Source organism: Nomascus leucogenys, chromosome 3, assembly GCF_006542625.1.
Source record: "Nomascus leucogenys isolate Asia chromosome 3, Asia_NLE_v1, whole genome shotgun sequence".
NCBI classification, from domain to species: domain Eukaryota; kingdom Metazoa; phylum Chordata; class Mammalia; order Primates; family Hylobatidae; genus Nomascus; species Nomascus leucogenys.
The window spans coordinates 111,074,382-111,090,981 of NC_044383.1; the positions used below are offsets into that span (position 1 = coordinate 111,074,382).

At 36.9% G+C, this 16,600-nt stretch overlaps 1 protein-coding gene across 3 annotated transcripts in view; it reads left to right on the forward strand.

Moving 5' to 3' along the window:
• Positions 1 to 16,233, forward strand: part of NKAIN2 (sodium/potassium transporting ATPase interacting 2) — a 1,036,186-nt gene extending 1,019,953 nt beyond the window's left edge. For 2 of the 3 annotated variants that reach the window (XM_003255655.3, XM_003255653.4), the window contains 2 exons: positions 8,982 to 9,063; positions 13,814 to 16,233. In XM_003255655.3, the coding sequence (XP_003255703.1) occupies positions 8,982 to 9,063; positions 13,814 to 13,823 (92 nt within the window). In that variant the 3' untranslated portion in view covers positions 13,824 to 16,233. Of the gene's footprint in view, positions 1 to 8,981; positions 9,064 to 9,682; positions 9,772 to 13,813 lie in introns of all 3 variants that reach the window. The other variant, XR_004029344.1, reaches the window with a different exon arrangement.
• Positions 16,234 to 16,600: the final 367 nt, after the last annotated feature.

Here is a 16,600-nt window from a genome sequence, read left to right on the forward strand (position 1 = left end):
CTATTATAGCTATTGCTTTTCACTTTCATTGTTTAGCATGTGTGAATGTGTTACCAAGTTTAAAATATTAAGGATCTGTTTCTGATACAAGTAAGAAGCAAACTGAAAAATAAGGCCCTAAAACCCTGAGCAAACATATTTGATGAACAAGTTTAGGAAGCGAAGCATCTGCGGTGATTTAGCTAATAAGTCTCATTTCATTCCGTGTGTGCTTCGCCTGCTTGAAGCCTCCTGTGGTATAACACTTTAGTGACCTTTCATGCACCAACAGGCTAAAGTACCTCTTCCTATAAAGGATTGCATTTTCCTTATCAGGAAGGAAAAAAAAAAGCTCAGAATCCATCCAGGGATTTTAGCCCAGACCAAACACCTCCAGCTCACACAGTCAGCTTGAATTCCTGCCATCAACTAGAGCTTAGTGGAAGAAAACTGGTTCTTTTCAATTTGGCTTATGGTTGGTTATGTTTTACGTTCCTTTTGTATTGCTGGAGCTAAGCACCCTTGGAATTCATACCTATGGAAATAATGGAAAGACGCTCTATTTTCACGGGCCCTGTTAATTTCCTTTAATATTTAGAAAATTCATTGAAAGACATCAAATACTTTAGTGTCTTTCGATGAGTTATTCTAAATATTTAGGCTTAGCTTCCTATGAACTGCCTTTTAAATTTTCCCTTCATGGTTTTTTACAGCTCTGTCTCCAAAAGGGAGTACGTTGACTAGTGGCTTTGTCATTAATAACCAAGGGACAATTTTATATTACAATACCTCATTACCAACATGTATTTAATAAAACAGTTTTAAGTTTGCTGAACTCAGTGTTCATGATTAAAAGGTTTAAATAAAAGAGAAGCTCACAATAGGAAATATATTGTCGCAAAGATTATTTATTCAAAAACCTTTTTTATCTTACTTGGTAATTTCTAAATTCCACTATCATTAATATTATTAAATCATAGTTATTAAATTGATATGGCACTTAACTAATTTAAAATAATTGCACCTACAATTATTAGAGTACATCTGCTGACCCCACCCATAGATCAGTAGATGTAAACATACCCACACTGCAGATAAGAAAATGAAGGCAAAAATAAAATGCACCTGCAAAGAAAATACACTTGCAAAGAAAATGATAGCATTCTAAGTTGTCTTTTGGAGGTGATAGATATGTTATTACCTTGATTGTGGTAAAGGTTTCACAGGTATGCACATGTCCAAACTTATCAAATTGCACATATTAAATATGTGCAGTATTTTGCATATCAATTATACCTCAGTATAGCTCTTAAAAAAAAATCCTGAGTTATCTTCAGAGAACCAAAGGCAAATCCCTCCGACAAGGCAGAGATTAAGAAAGTACAATTTTTTTTCACCTTCTGTCCAGTTGTGTGCCTCTGTTTGGGGTCCTATAAACTAGCCAGAAGGAAAACAATGTTCTTCCTACAATTATCAAGATTTGTCACACTCGATAACATTGATCAATGAATGACCGTCTCACTGGAGTCCTTTTGATGAGAATGCATGTCCTAACCTCTTTCCTTCCACTCCTCTTGGCCAAAGAGGATGCAGTGGTGTTTTCTTCCTACTGGTATCCAAAAAGTTTCTTTTGTGTATCTCACAGCACCCAGGCAACAACTCTGTAGATTGTCTATAAAAAGTCTTCTCTTTAATGTCATTCAAGGCCTTGGCAGTCAGCCAAATTTCACTTGGAAATTTTACTAGCATCTTTTGTGTTCCAATCAATTGCCTTATTTTCCTTTACAGCCTAAAGGGTCTAAGAGTTTATTTGGTAAAGACCTATTGAGTGTCTTCCATGAGCCAGACACTGTTCTGGGTTCTGAGGCTAGTGTTGTAAACAGTAGAAAACAGTAAATCTCATGTAGCTTGTATTATAATAGTGGAGGAAATCGACAAACAAACAAGCAGATTTATACATCAGGTAGAAATAAGTTGCAAAGAAGCAAAATAAAGCTGAGTGAGGGGAAAGAGATTCATCTGTAACATCCCAGCAAGTCCCCAATTTCCCTTGCACTAATTAGAGTTACTTTTCCCTATTCCCAAGCGTCTCTTCACTTAGATGTACCACTTATGTAGAAAGCTGAAACTGGATCCCTTCCTTACACCTTATACAAAAATTAATTCAAGATGGATTAAAGACTTACATGTTAGACCTAAAACCATAAAAACCCTAGAAGAAAACCTAGGCAATACCATTCAGGACATAGGCATGGGCAAGGACTTCCTGTCTAAAACACCAAAAGCAATGGCAACAAAAGCCAAAATTGACAAATGGGATCTAATTAAACTAAAGAGCTTCTGCACAGCAAAAGAAACTACCATCAGAGTGAACAGGCAACCTATAAAATGGGAGAAAATTTTCGCAACCTACTCATCTGACAAAGGGCTAATATCCAGAATCTACAATGTACTCAAACAAATTTACAAGAAAAAAAACAAACAACCCCATCAAAAAGTGGGCAAAGGACATGAACAGACACTTCTCAAAAGAAGACATTTATGCAGCCAAAAAACACATGAAAAAATGCTCATCATCACTGGCCATCAGAGAAATGCAAATCAAAACCACAATGAAATACCACCTCACACCAGTTAGAATGGCCATCATTAAAAAGTCAGGAAACAACAGGTGCTGGAGAGGATGTGGAGAAATAGGAACACTTTTACACTGTTGGTGGGACTGTAAACTAGTTCAACCATTGTGGAAGTCAGTGTGGCGATTCCTCAGGGATCTAGAACTAGAAATACCATTTGACCCAGCCATCCCATTACTTGGTATATACCCAAAGGACTATAAATCATGCTGCTGCAAAGACACATGCACACGTATGTTTATTGCGGCACTATTCACAATAGCAAAGACTTGGAACCAACCCAAATGTCCAACAACGATAGACTGGATTAAGAAAATGTGGCACATATACACCATGGAATACTCTGCAGCCATAAAAAATGATGAGTTCATGTCCTTTGCAGGGACATGGATGAAGCTGGAAACCATCATTCTCAGTAAACTATCGCAAGGACAAAAAACCAAACACCGCATGTTCTCACGCATAGGTGGGAATTGAACAATGAGAACTCATGGACACAGGAAGGGGAACATCACACTCCGGGGACTGTTGTGGGGCGGGGGGAGGGGGGAAGGACAGCATTAGGAGATATACCTAATGCTAAATGATGAGTTAATGGGTGCAGCACACCAACATGGCACATGGATACATATGTAACAAACCTACACATTGTGCACATTTACCCTAAAACCTAAAGTATAATAATAAAAAATAAAAAAATAAAAATATGTACCACTTATAACTTAAATACTACATTTCCAAAAGAAAGCCAAACACCAACTCCTTTTTGACATTTCTTTTTTCTTTAAAAGCAGCAATATGCCCCTGGCAAACAAATTTCTGAGAATCAACTTCGAACCTTTTCTTTTCCTCCCTTTCCCCCATGTTCAAAAACTTGCCATGAACTATGTTGTCTACCTCTTTGTCCATTCATCTCAAATTCATTGATGTCTTTCCTTTCTCATTCTCCTAATTCTAATTCAGCCTTTTAGTAATTCCTGTCTGTCTTTCACATTTTCTGTTAAGCATTGAAGTTACACAGACAATATGCCAAGTTGCATGAAAGAAAACATCTCTCATAACTTTAAAAAACATCATTGTTATCAGTCATACAAGATGGGGATGAGAATATAAACAATTTTCAGAAGAAAGGACTGCTTAAATACTTATTTGGTGTCCTGCATAAATTATCAGACACAAAGCACATGAACGAAACCTTGAAGGATGCTACCCTCTTAAAAATACATTACAAAAAAACCCCAAAATACCACATTGGCAACTATCACTGGCAAATTCAGCAAAGGTAGTTTCTGATAAGTCACTGTTTACATCCAAATATTTCTACAATATTAGATCAAAGAAGAATCTAATACTGTAGATCCTTACAGTATTAGATGGGAAGAAGATATCAAGAGCAAATTTTCTAGAAAGAACAGAGTAAAAGATGCTGGAGAACAAATAACAAAAGGAGGAATCTACAACCAATAGGGAACTCAAAGCAAGAACTTAAGACTTTTGTTAAATTAGTAATTTAGAAAGAACATAAAAGTGTGATTTGATGCTTTTGATCACTGTTGATAGTATTCCAAAAATGTACTAGAATGGCATAAGTCAAATGCAGAAATCTCTTTTTCAATATACATAAAAAGGAAATAGAGTACCTGGTTTCTACTCTCATCCTCAGATGTTGTGTGACTCAAGATAAAACTCTATAAATCTGTATTATTTGTAAAATTAAGATAATTATTCCTACCAACCTCAGAGTAATTTTGTGAAGATAAATGATATCACTTGAAAGGGTTTCATGAACTATTAAGTATTTTGCAATTTTGGAGAATTTAGTTTATTTTTAAGGATTTAAGGATATTCTTGATAGATAGAAGTTACTCTTTTCTAAATAACACAGAGATAAGCTACGACCCAAACATCTAGCTGGCATCAAAATTACTTGGACAAAGATCTGTCAAATGTTTTATGACCCTTATTGCTCAGAAAAGTTGTAGAATATGCAGTAGTCTCTTTAGAGCCTGAATAAATGTCATTACATAAAAGAAACTGAAAACAGAACAAAGTGGTATTATGGGTATCTTAAAAATGTAAGCTAACCACAGTAATTCCATTTTTGAGAGGAAAAAAATACCTCTACCTCTCCATCTACATGGCACCTCAAAAAGTTCCATATGTGATTGAAGAACCCTTCTGTAAAAGGTGAGAAGAATCAAGTCTCTCTGTGCTGACCCCCATAATCTTAACTGTAATGGTTGGTTGGATCCAGTTGATTCCTTTTCCTCTCCTTGGGGTCTTTAGGAAGACATCCAAACAATTTCTGAGAATGAGTGCACATGGAAATTGACTGTACACAGTCTCCTTGGCTGTGAACTCAAGCATGTAGGTAAAATAAACTATAGAAAATATGCCCTCTGCTTCTGATTTAAATTTGAATCCCCCCTCACAAGTGAAATGGTAAAATTCCAGCCTGGTTACATTCAGAGCTGCTTCTTTTCTCATCTTGGTTCTTGGTCACCTTCTGCTGGAACTTCTTCCATACCCAGGCCAACAGCATGGTCCGAATAATCAGAATGATCACAGTCCTGCTATCACAGCTTTAGTGTTGTCCCCCCTAATCTGGGAGGTGTAAGCCATCTCTCTCTACCTACACAGCATACAGATCATGGTTAATAAGAGCAAGCCCCAGGCCACTCAAGCTCCATTCGCATCACAGGCTCAGGACACCCTCATTTACCTCCTGGCCTTTTCTCATGTCTTTGGAAGGTCTACATTGCTTGTGACTCAAGCTTTGCTTTCCATTTCTGGTTCTAATTCTATCCATTGGACTTGAAGATTCATCTTGTTTTTTTCTCATTATCCGTTGGTTCACCCGAAGATCTTTGGTTCATAATTATCATCTGTTTTTTTTTTTTTCTGCCATCCCTCCTAAATCCCTGTAATCAAGTTAATTAAATATTTCAAAACAAACAGAATAATAATAACAACAACAGCAGCAGCAATAAAAATACTAATAAACCTGAGTTTGACTTGGATCTCAATTTCAGTGGAGACCTTACTGTTTCTGTCTGCCCTGATCTTGATCGATTGTAACCCACTCTCCACCACCATGGTAGAGACCATCCTACTAAGAGGAAAGCTCAGAGCAGTGAAGCTCTAACTCGGTAAATACCTCTTAGAAAACTAGTCCTTAATTTAGTCTCATTGTCAACAAGAGCCCATCCAGATAAACAGGAATTTAGACACTATCTGCAACAAATGCCCAGTTTTAAACAGTATTTTTTTTTTGAGACGGAGTTTCTCTCTTGTCGCCCAGCTGGAGTGCAATGGCATGATCTCGGCTCACTGCAACTTCTGCCTCCAGTGTTCAAGCAATTCTCCTGAGCCTCCCGAGTAGCTGGGATTACAGACATGCACCACCATGCCTGGCTAATTTTTGTATTTTTAGTAGAGACAGGGTTTCACCATGTTGGCCAGGCTGGTCTTCAACTGCTGACCTTAGGTGACCCATCTGCCTCGGCCTCCCAAAGTGCTGGGATTACAGGAGTGAGCTACAGCACCCGGCCAATAATTTTTTTAAGTGCAAACTTTAAATAGAGTCACTGTGAAATTATTACATAGTTCTTCTGGTACTGTTTATATTAGCTAAGTTACGATGTAGAAGACAAAAGAGGCAATGTAGAAGACAAAAGAGGATCACACTCTTTTGATCCATCTCCTGTAAAATACTTGCTATAGTTCTATAGTTGTCCCAAATTAAGAATTTTCTGTCTTCTCTTTCTACTATGCTGCATGGCTCAGAATTATAAAGAAATCTTGAATTTTTTGAGGGGCTCTTAATTTTCTTCTTTTACACCATATGTCTCATCCAGGACTCTACACTCCTTATTTTATCCTCATACCAATTGTATGCGATAAATATGATAATTCCTATTTTAAGAAATGTTAAGTTGTTTATCAAGGTCACATAGCTGGCAAAGGGAAAAGCAGAATTAAACCCTGGTCCTTCTAATATCAGGGTCTCTGTTTTTGTCATTATACCATTCCACCTGGGATGAGAAGAGACATTCTGCCTTGGTAAAAGGGTTTCCCATGCAAAAAAGAAATGCACTATCAAGCCATGAAAAGTCCTGGCGGAATCTTAAATGCATATTACTAAGTGAAAGAAGCCAGCTAGAAAGGGCTACATGCTGTATGAGTCCAATGACATGACATTCTACAGAAGGCAAAATTATAAATTATAAAGACAGTAAAAAGATTAGTGATTGCCAGGGGTTGGGGGAGGAAAGAATGATTAGGAGGAGCACAGGGGAATTTTAGGGCAGCGAAACTGTTATGATACTCTAATGGTAGATACATGTCACCCATTTATCAAAACCCATAGAATGTACACCACCAAGAATAAACATTAATGTAAACTATGGACTTTGGATGATGATGATGTGTCAATATAGATTCACTGATTGTAATAAATGTACCATTCTAGTGTAGGATATTGATAGTGGAGGATGTTGTGTTTGTGTGGGGGCAGGAAATATACAGGAATTATCTGTACTTTCTGCTTGCCATTTTTCTGTGAACCTAAAACTGCTCTAAAAAAAAAGGTCTTTTTGTAAGAGAAAACAAAGGATTTCCCCACTACACAGACATCACGCACTTTATGTTACTTTGCACCCTGCTCCAGTTTCTATCTGTAGCACCCCAAATATTAATAAGAGAATAACTAGAAAAAGTAAGCCAATAGAAGGAGATCCTAGGAAAAAAAGTAATGGGTGTCCTAGGGCATTCTGATTGTCTCTATTTGACTTTCTTTCTCCTTCCTCTGATCTTATTGGCCTTGTGTTCTTTTGTTTCTTTTATCCCCACTCTAAAACCTCTTTATTCACAAATGAAAAAGAAAAAACAAAAACTAAACTTTTTCACAGTACTTTTAGAATTGACTGTTCCGGTTACCATTGCTGCCAAAACTTAGTGGTATAAAGCAACCATTTATTACACTCATAGGTTCTGTGGGTTAATAACTCAGACAGGCACAGAGGGGATGGCCTGCCTCTGTTCTCTGATGTCAGAAACCTGAGCTGAGAAGATTCCAAGACTGAGCTGACTCAGCAGTGAGGGTCTAGAATCATTTAAGGGAAACTTGTCTGACCCACAGCCCACAGGCCACATGCAGCCCAGGACAGCTTTGAATGCATCCTAAAACAAATTTGTAAACTTTTTAAAAACATTATGAGATTTTTTGGCATTTTTTTTTAGCTCACCAGCTATCATAAGTATTAGTGTTTTTTATGTGTGACCCAAGACAATTCTTCTTCTTCCAATGTGGCCCAGGGAAGCCAAAAGACTGGACACCCCTGATTTAAAGGTATTGTATTTCCCACACCTGGATTTGGATGCTGGCTATCAGCTGATACATTAGTTATACTGTTACTGAAACACTTATCCATTGGTCCTTCATTGATCTCTCCATGTGGGCTAGCTTGGGCTTCCTTGTGGCATCATGGCTGTGTTCCAAGAGAGAACATCCCAAAAGAGCAAGATAAAAGTGCATGATACTTTTATGATCTGGCCTTAGAATCCCCATAGTGTCATTTATAGCATAGTCAAAGCTGCCAGAAAGGTCTACCCATGTTCAAGAGGAAGAGACATACTCAAACCATTGTATGAGAGGAATGTCAAAGTCACATTGTAAAAACATGTAAAATAGGAGATACTCTCACTGCCATTTTGGAAAATATAATCTGCCACAGTAACTCTTATTATATCTTATTGTATCTTACATTGCTAAGTATGTATTGAATTTGAATATTTGGTTAGACTCTTCCACATGTCTAATTGTTTAAGATGGTAAACCACATTTGGCAGGGACAGCAATGTTGAGTTAATTTACATGACCTCCACCATAGTACCTTGTGCTTGATAACCATAACATGTAATATTATTACTAGTGCTGCAATTGCTGATAGGTACATGCACTTGGGTGGTCATTATTTATATTTATATGCTGTAACATTTTGTAGCATGTCACAGAAAATCTACACTAACCAAAAAGGCATATAGCATCTCTATTGTGTAAATGAATTCTATTAGTCCACTTAGGTCTTGGTTGTTTGAAAATAGTACATCATTATTTCTACCAAGTGAATAGATTCTTGTAAGGCAATAATTGAATCTTACAATGAGCGGTGGGGGAGGGGGGCAGAGGAATCACTATCTTAAAGGAACTATCATTTCTTCCATTTCTTTTTTCTTTACAATTAGTTACTTTTAAAAGTTTAATAGATTATTACTAATAAAAGGTTTATTAGTAATCTGTGTGGGGCCTTGATCATGGATGTATATCTCTTCTGAAAAGCTAATTAATGAATTGTCCCTTTTCAGTTGATTTCATAGGTGGCTTTGACTCTTATGGCTATCAAGGGCCTCAGAAGACATCTCATTTACAACTACAGCCTATGTACATGTAAGTATTTTACTTGGAAGGTAGTCTTCTGGGGTACTAAAGATAATCAAGTAACTGTATCATGATACAAAATCGATGGCATGCAGCTTTTGTTCAGTTATATTTTTCCAGTATTTTTTCTATTAATATTGTCTTGGCTGGGATAATTTTAATAACATTTTTCCATGAATTTTTCTTATTTGACTTATAAGAAATGCCATTTCTAAAATTGCCTTTAATCTTACATAAGTATCACCTACATGGCTCAAAAGCCTGTTAATTATCTACCACTTCTTTGAGTTGCCAAAAAGTTGTATTTTTTGAAAATGATATAATAATGTAGGCAGTTATATGTAATTATATATAAACCATATGTTCTGGTTTCAGTTTACAGTGGTTGTCCTGGCATAATTATTACTCTCAAAAAGAGTTCTCATTTAGATGATAAATAATAGGTTCACCCTAGTTATATGTAGTGTTAAGAAAATAAAAAACTGAGTAATACACTTTCTCTATCATTTTTCTGATGTAAAAGTGAAAATGAACTGGAACATTAACACTGAAACTTATCGAACCCTTAACTCTAGCACTCAAGAGAGCAGACATACAATCAGAGCCTGATTTTTATATCTGTGTTTAGGCAAATTCCCTTGGATAACAACTGATAACAAATTCTATATATCAGCATCAAGTGATATGCTGAATTGCAAGCGAAGATCAAAATAGAAAGTAAGATTCCAATTCATTTTAAAATGTGAACTTCTCTTTGAAGATATGTGTTTGTTGTCGTTGTCCTCCACCATTGAATCATTTTACCTTTTAATATCTTTAGTGTGTAGGATAATAAATGGAGTTTGGGAGTAAGTATTGCTCCTCCAAAGAAATTAATCTTTAAACATCCCCTTTTTAAGCTTCTCTTTAAAAAAAGAATAATCTTGCACCGTGCCTGCCTTTTTCTTTGTGTCACTTGTAGTTCTCTGAAATCATTTGCTAATAGCACCCATAAAACAGACTTTAGCAGTTCAGAAATCAACCAATATTTTGCTTCATTCAAAGCATTGCTTCTGTAAACACTGTATTACACATTTCCTCTTTTACATCCTCACAACCACTGCACTAATTCATGCAAGTATGACCTGTTAAGTTTTTCGGTCTCTTCCTTATTTCAGAAACTCCATTGTATCCTCCATATGGCTGCCAAATTAATCTTCCTAAAGTACTGCGCTGATGATTTCACATCCCTGCTTCAAAGCTATCAAGGAGTCCCTATGACCTACTGTTGAAACAGTATCTCTTCTCTTCAACTTTTAATAATGTTTGAGTCCCAACCATATGCAGATGACACTGGAGATATTAGAAAATGTAGTAATGAATAAGAACTAGCCCTGTCCTCCTGAAGTTTATAATCTATCGAGAGTATAAACAGTCTGATAGCTCCCCTTAGCCATTTTTTTCTTGCCTTATCCAAATATGACATGTATTTTTCCAATTGTTCATGCTGTTTTCTTGACACGAAACATCATCTTTTTTTCCAAATTCTACTCTTTGAAACCCCACTATCCTTTGAATTTTCTTAAGATATATTCCTTTATGAAACATTTCTTAATCTTTTCTCCTCCAATATTTCTCTTTTATTTATTTCACCATGTACTACAGTTGTTTGCTATGCATACCATACCTTCCCTATCCCCCCAGAAAAATTCTTGATAGCTACAACAAAACATGATCAATCCTTCACACTCTTTACCATTCTTCTCAATATTTTATGTAACATTCTATAAAGTGTTCTATTTAAAAAGGCAGAGCAATCAGGACTAGCGGTTATGACCTACTGAAGGCATACTGTCTGAGATTAAATTCCCTGCAACCATGGGCATGTAACTTTGTTTGAATAACTCTATTTAATTTTACCAAGCTTAAGTTTCCTCACCTGCAAAATAGAGATAGCATACAGACTTTATCTGATTGCTCTGAAATTATATGAAAGAATGTATATAAAGGACATGAAACATAGGACATGTCACATAGTAAGCGCTTAATAAACATAATTCATTAGTGGTAGAACAATGCTTATGTTAATCAACATCACTCATGAAAAGGCTGTTATCACATCAGAAGTAACATATACTGTAAGTCATTCCTAAAAGATCTCCTCTGTAAATGGTATATTATATATAACAGCGGTCCCCTGAGCCATGAATAGTCCTGGCTCATGGCCTGTTAGGAGCTGAACACAGAGCAGGAGGTGAGCAGCAGGTGAGGGAACATTACTGCCTAAGCTCTGCCTCCCGTCTGATAAGCAGCAGCATTAGATTCTCATGGCAGTGTGAACCTTATTGTGAACTACATGTGTGAGGGATCTAGGTTTTGTGATCCTTATGAGAATCTAATGCCTGATGATCTGAGCTGGAACAGTTTCATCCTGAAACCATCCCCCACAACCCTGGTCTATGGGAAAATTGTCTTCCACAAAACCAGTCTCTGGTGCCAAAAAGGTTGAGGACTGCTGACATATAACATCAACTCAAGTAACATGTAACACTGTATTTATGCTCAAGAGTAGAATATGGCTGGGCACAGTGATTCATGCCTGTAATCCTAGCACTTTGGGAGGCCAAGACAGGTGGATCACCTGAGGTCAGGAGTTCGAGACCAGCCTGGCAAACATGGTGAAACTCCATCTCTACTAAAAATACAAAAATTAGCCAGACGTGATGGTGACACCTGTAATCCCAGACTTCGGAGGCTGAGGCAGGGGAATCTCTGGAACCTGGGAGGCAGAGGTTGCAGTGAGCCAAGATCGTGCCACTGCACTCCAGCCTGAGTGACAAAGTGAGGCTCTGTCTCACACACAAAAAAATAGGAGAATAAAATATCTAGAAGGTTTGTAATTGCTTGCTACTAATAATATTACATAATATTTTATTGCATTGGCCAATATGAGTGATCAATAAATATGATCAAGCCGTAATAAATTAGATGTAATCTCTCATCTAAAGATAAACATGAGAATGCTAATTATATACAATTTAATATATTAAATTCAAATCAAGCATTTATAATTCTAATGGGCTTTAAAGAAGAGGTTCTACAAAGATAGATAACTTTGTCCAGAATTGAATTCCACAAGGACAAAACTTCCCATGATTTTATTAAACAGAGCACTTTAAATGCCAACTAAAAGTTATAAAAAATATATTGTTTTCCTCTTTACTGCATGAGAGTGGTAAAATTGTATCAGAGCTTTCAAGTCTCACTGGTCATGAAATAAGTTAAATGTTTAATGGAATTCAAATTTAGGAAGTTATGTATACTTAAGGTACATTTAAAGATTACTAGTCAAAATACTCCAATCATCCCTTCCACAAAACATCCCATAGGAGACCTCGGATCCTAGAACAGTAAGGTTTTATTTTACAGATGAGGAAACTCAACCCAAAAAAAGGAAAACAAAAGTCATACAACTTGTTACTGGTGCAGCCATGATTATCAATGGGGTTTCCTGACCCCTTCAGTTAGTGTTCTTTCCAAATTCTTAGACAGACTGTGAGTTTGACCTGGTATTACATTCCAATTTTTAATTTGCTTGTTTGTATTCTTAACACTAACTTAGCTGCCACATTTCCGTACACGGCTGTGCCTCTCTCCCTTTTCTGCATTCTGTTTATTTCTTTTCTATTTTACATTATGCACTGTTAAATGAAGGGCCTTTTCAACTTCATAGCCCACAAAAGCAATCATCTGAGAGCCACTGCTTATTCAAATCTAGTGAAAAACCAAAACTGACACACCTATAAACCTCATCCCCTACTGAGAGGCAGAGAACTTAGCATCTTCTATGTCTTTATCATTTAGAATGTACCTTCTGTCAACCTGCCATAAATATGTCTTGTAAAGTAAGAGTAATTTAACTTCAGGGGCCAGTTCAAACACCCTAACAATATTACATAGCAAATGGAAACACAAGCTGTTCCTTGGAAGGAAAACAACTGTTGAAAAGCAATATGCACTTTTAGCTGTGGGGCTCCCACTGTTCCCAGCAAATCTTCTGTGGCCAAGATCCTGGACAAAGCTTTGAAAACACTGCTGTAACTGACCTACAGTCACAGCTGTGTTTCAGTTCCTGCAAACAATGAATAGACAGTCCTCTTAAGTTGGGTGACTGTTCTTGGTTTGTAATTTTTCACATGATGTATAACTAACCTAAAAAGGAAAGATTTTGATTGTATTTTTCTTACAGTTTGGTAAATGTTGTTGAAACAAACCAATAGCAACAAAGTTGCTGCACAAAAATAAGCCCATGTCTGCGCGCTCCAGCCCCGGCAACAGAGCTAGACTTCCTCTAAAAAAAAAAAATCCCGTGTCTACAGCTTAAGTTTTTAACAAAATAGCTGCTTTGACTACCAGAAACCTATGTGACTGTCAGAGCAAGTAGAGATCTGATTGGGCTTCCAGCAATATAAGAATATCCTATATCAAATAACATTTGAAAACATTGCATTCTTTTTGGCAGCCTAATTGTACAGAATTACATATTCATTTCAGTTGTCCCTGGAAATAGATTTTAAATGACCAAAACTGGCCTCTCTATCCATGCAGTTGCAATGAATGAAAATAAAAGGAGGAAAATTATCTATTTAAAACCCAATTTGGGCTTCTTTTTTGTTTGTTCGTTTGTTTGCTCTTGTGCTTGGAAAGGTGAGAAAAGGTGGTGAGCAACAGGCACCTGTCATTCTCCCCCTTGACTAAAAACATCTTTTCTCTCTCTTAGGTCAAAATAATACAGATGACTTCAGTATGTCAGCCCGTGGACCTTTCAAAGAACTTTTTTCGCAGTGGCCTCCTGCATTTTATGAAGAGCAAGAAGCAACTGAGTTTAAATAAATATACGTATTAAAAAAACAAATGCAAAGCCTCTACATACAACACTGACACACACACACACACACACGTGAGCACGCACACACCAATTCCACTTGACCTCCTCTTTCTAACTGAAACAGACAAATATGCAGGACACGCCCATCTTGGATTTCCTGAAAGCAGGCCCCTTTCTCCCAGGCCTTTGGAAAGTTCAGAAGGAGAAGTGTTGATGCCCAATGGTTGCCGGCCATTGCTAACTCCTCTGCAGCCCAGCCGGTCAGCCTCTATGAGCTGGGAAGTCATCCAAGGCACATTAGTTTGAGAACTCTGTCTTCTGCACTCCATACATCTTGACAGCACCACAGCTACTTAGGCAATGTAATTGCAAAAACAAACGAAACATGCCATGATGACCTTGTACCCGAAGTCCGAAATGGCAGATTGTTTGCCCTAAAGGCTGTACCGTACATACTTGCCTTAACCCACCTACGTTGTGTGCCCAGGAATCCCAGTGCAGACAGCCCCAAGTCACTTCCTTTAGGCTAACACACTGCTATTAATTCTGAATGAGTTCAAGCCTGTGTGTTTCATGTCAAGGAACAAGACTGAATAGCTCAGCAGCTCCAGTGTGTCTGTATAAGAAAAGTGCCAGCTGTCAGCAAACTGCTTTACCACAGAGCCTCCATGGTGGCCCAAAAGAGACAAGTAACAATAACAATATTTGTCATCTTTATAATTCTAAAATACGGTCTTCTGATGGGGTTGGGGGTGGGACAGAGTAAAACATTAATCTACTAAACTCACTAATCTACTGGAAGCAGAAAGCAGAAATGGCTTAACTTGCTAATTTTATTTATTGCACTCTAGGTGCTTTTATAAGTATCTACAATTGTCTTTTACTAACACAGAAACAGCTGTGGATTTCTATCAACAGAGGCCAACTGAATATGTATTAGCTATGTTTACTCTTTTATATCTAATTCAAATTGAAGACTCTACGTAGGTGAACTTTTTTTTCTAACTTCAGCATACAAGATTATTTTTGGGTGGGTGGGGGGAGCAATAGTTACCTTGGTGAAATATTTGAGATCTTTTTGTGGTATTTGGGGGATCTGTTGTGTGTTAGAGTGTATTTCAATCCTCCTGTATTATTGTGGCAGAAAAACTGTGCTGTTAACGTAGTTGGCAACAAGATGCCTTTGGAAATTTAATAGTAGGTCAATGTGTTTATGGAATATTCTGAACTCCTAGGAAATTTTGTTCTATATTTTAAAGCATTATTTGGTTTTCATTAGTGGAAAACATAATTAGCTCAGGCTTATCAGGAACTCAGATGAGTCATATTTTTTCTTGGATACACCTGAGACATTAAACTCAATTTTTTAAAACTAACACACCATTCTTTAGTGCAGTGAAATTCAAAAGTTATAAATTGGCATGGAGCAAGTTTTTTCTTTGATTTCTATGAAGTTTCAGTTATTGGATTAAACTACTTTGGACCTTAGCCCATTCGGATCTACATACAACAGTTCCATTACTGTGTTTGCATGGATGTCTGTAATATACACACACATATACATTTGAAAATGATAGAGGAACAAAGAGTCATCATTGGAACATAAACTATAAAAAAAAGATTCCAGCACTTATGCTTGAATTTCCTCAGTGGGCTGTATGTTTGTCCATACATACATGTATAAAATAAACAATTGCAAACATGTCAGTGAAACCTCATATGACGCTTTTATAGTGACATGCATGTTTAATGTATGAGAAAAATATTTACCGATGTATTGTCCTTTGATTCCTAAAATATAAATACTATACATGCCAGAAACTATTCTAATGTGACTTTTAATGTGACTATTAAAATGAGGTTTCACTGTACATTCATGCTGTGATGAGATTTCGCCTTATAGTACATGTATATGGGTACAGAAAATAAACCCTCATATTCCTGCTTTAAGTTACAGCCAAGTTTTCACCAAATCACAACTATCATCACCACCAAAATTTTAGAAAACAGTAGTTGACTACTAAAAAGTAATCGGTGGACAGGTCTTCTATGGGAGCAGTAAGCACAGTAGTGTGATTATATCTGGGAAAACATCTACAGTTGTACAGCTGTATCCTCCTCAAAATCCGGTGAAGAATGCTATTTTTCTAGGCTGAGCTTTTGTTATAAACCTAATATTCAGAAGGCAAGGGTTATGATCCTGATGTGTCCCTTTTTTTGCATTTGTTAATTCTGAATGTATTTTTAACAGAGTGATTTTTTTGACTTACTAGTGTAATTTGCATTTTAAAAATAAATGGAAAAATACTTAAGTTTCTGAGCCATCCCTGAAAACCCCTGCTGCTTCTCATGGTGTATTTCCTTATGTCATTGACACAGAAACCCTATTAAATTTACATGAAGGCAACACTGATATTTTGTGCAGTGCAGGGATGTGTCAGCAGTGAAAAGAAATTGCCAGGTCATGGCATCATTTCTGCTCAGTCATAGGTAACATGTACTTTCATTATCTGCTAACACTGAGGGTTCTTTTAGAAGACTGCAATAGACTTGTCATTTGGAGAACTTTCCCCCATCCCCACCTTCCATCTGGGATTTAGAGTTAGCATCAAGCTAATAGTTGGCAGAGGGTTAGGTCACTATATTTAAAAATGTTGGTTAAATTATAGGCAGAGCTTT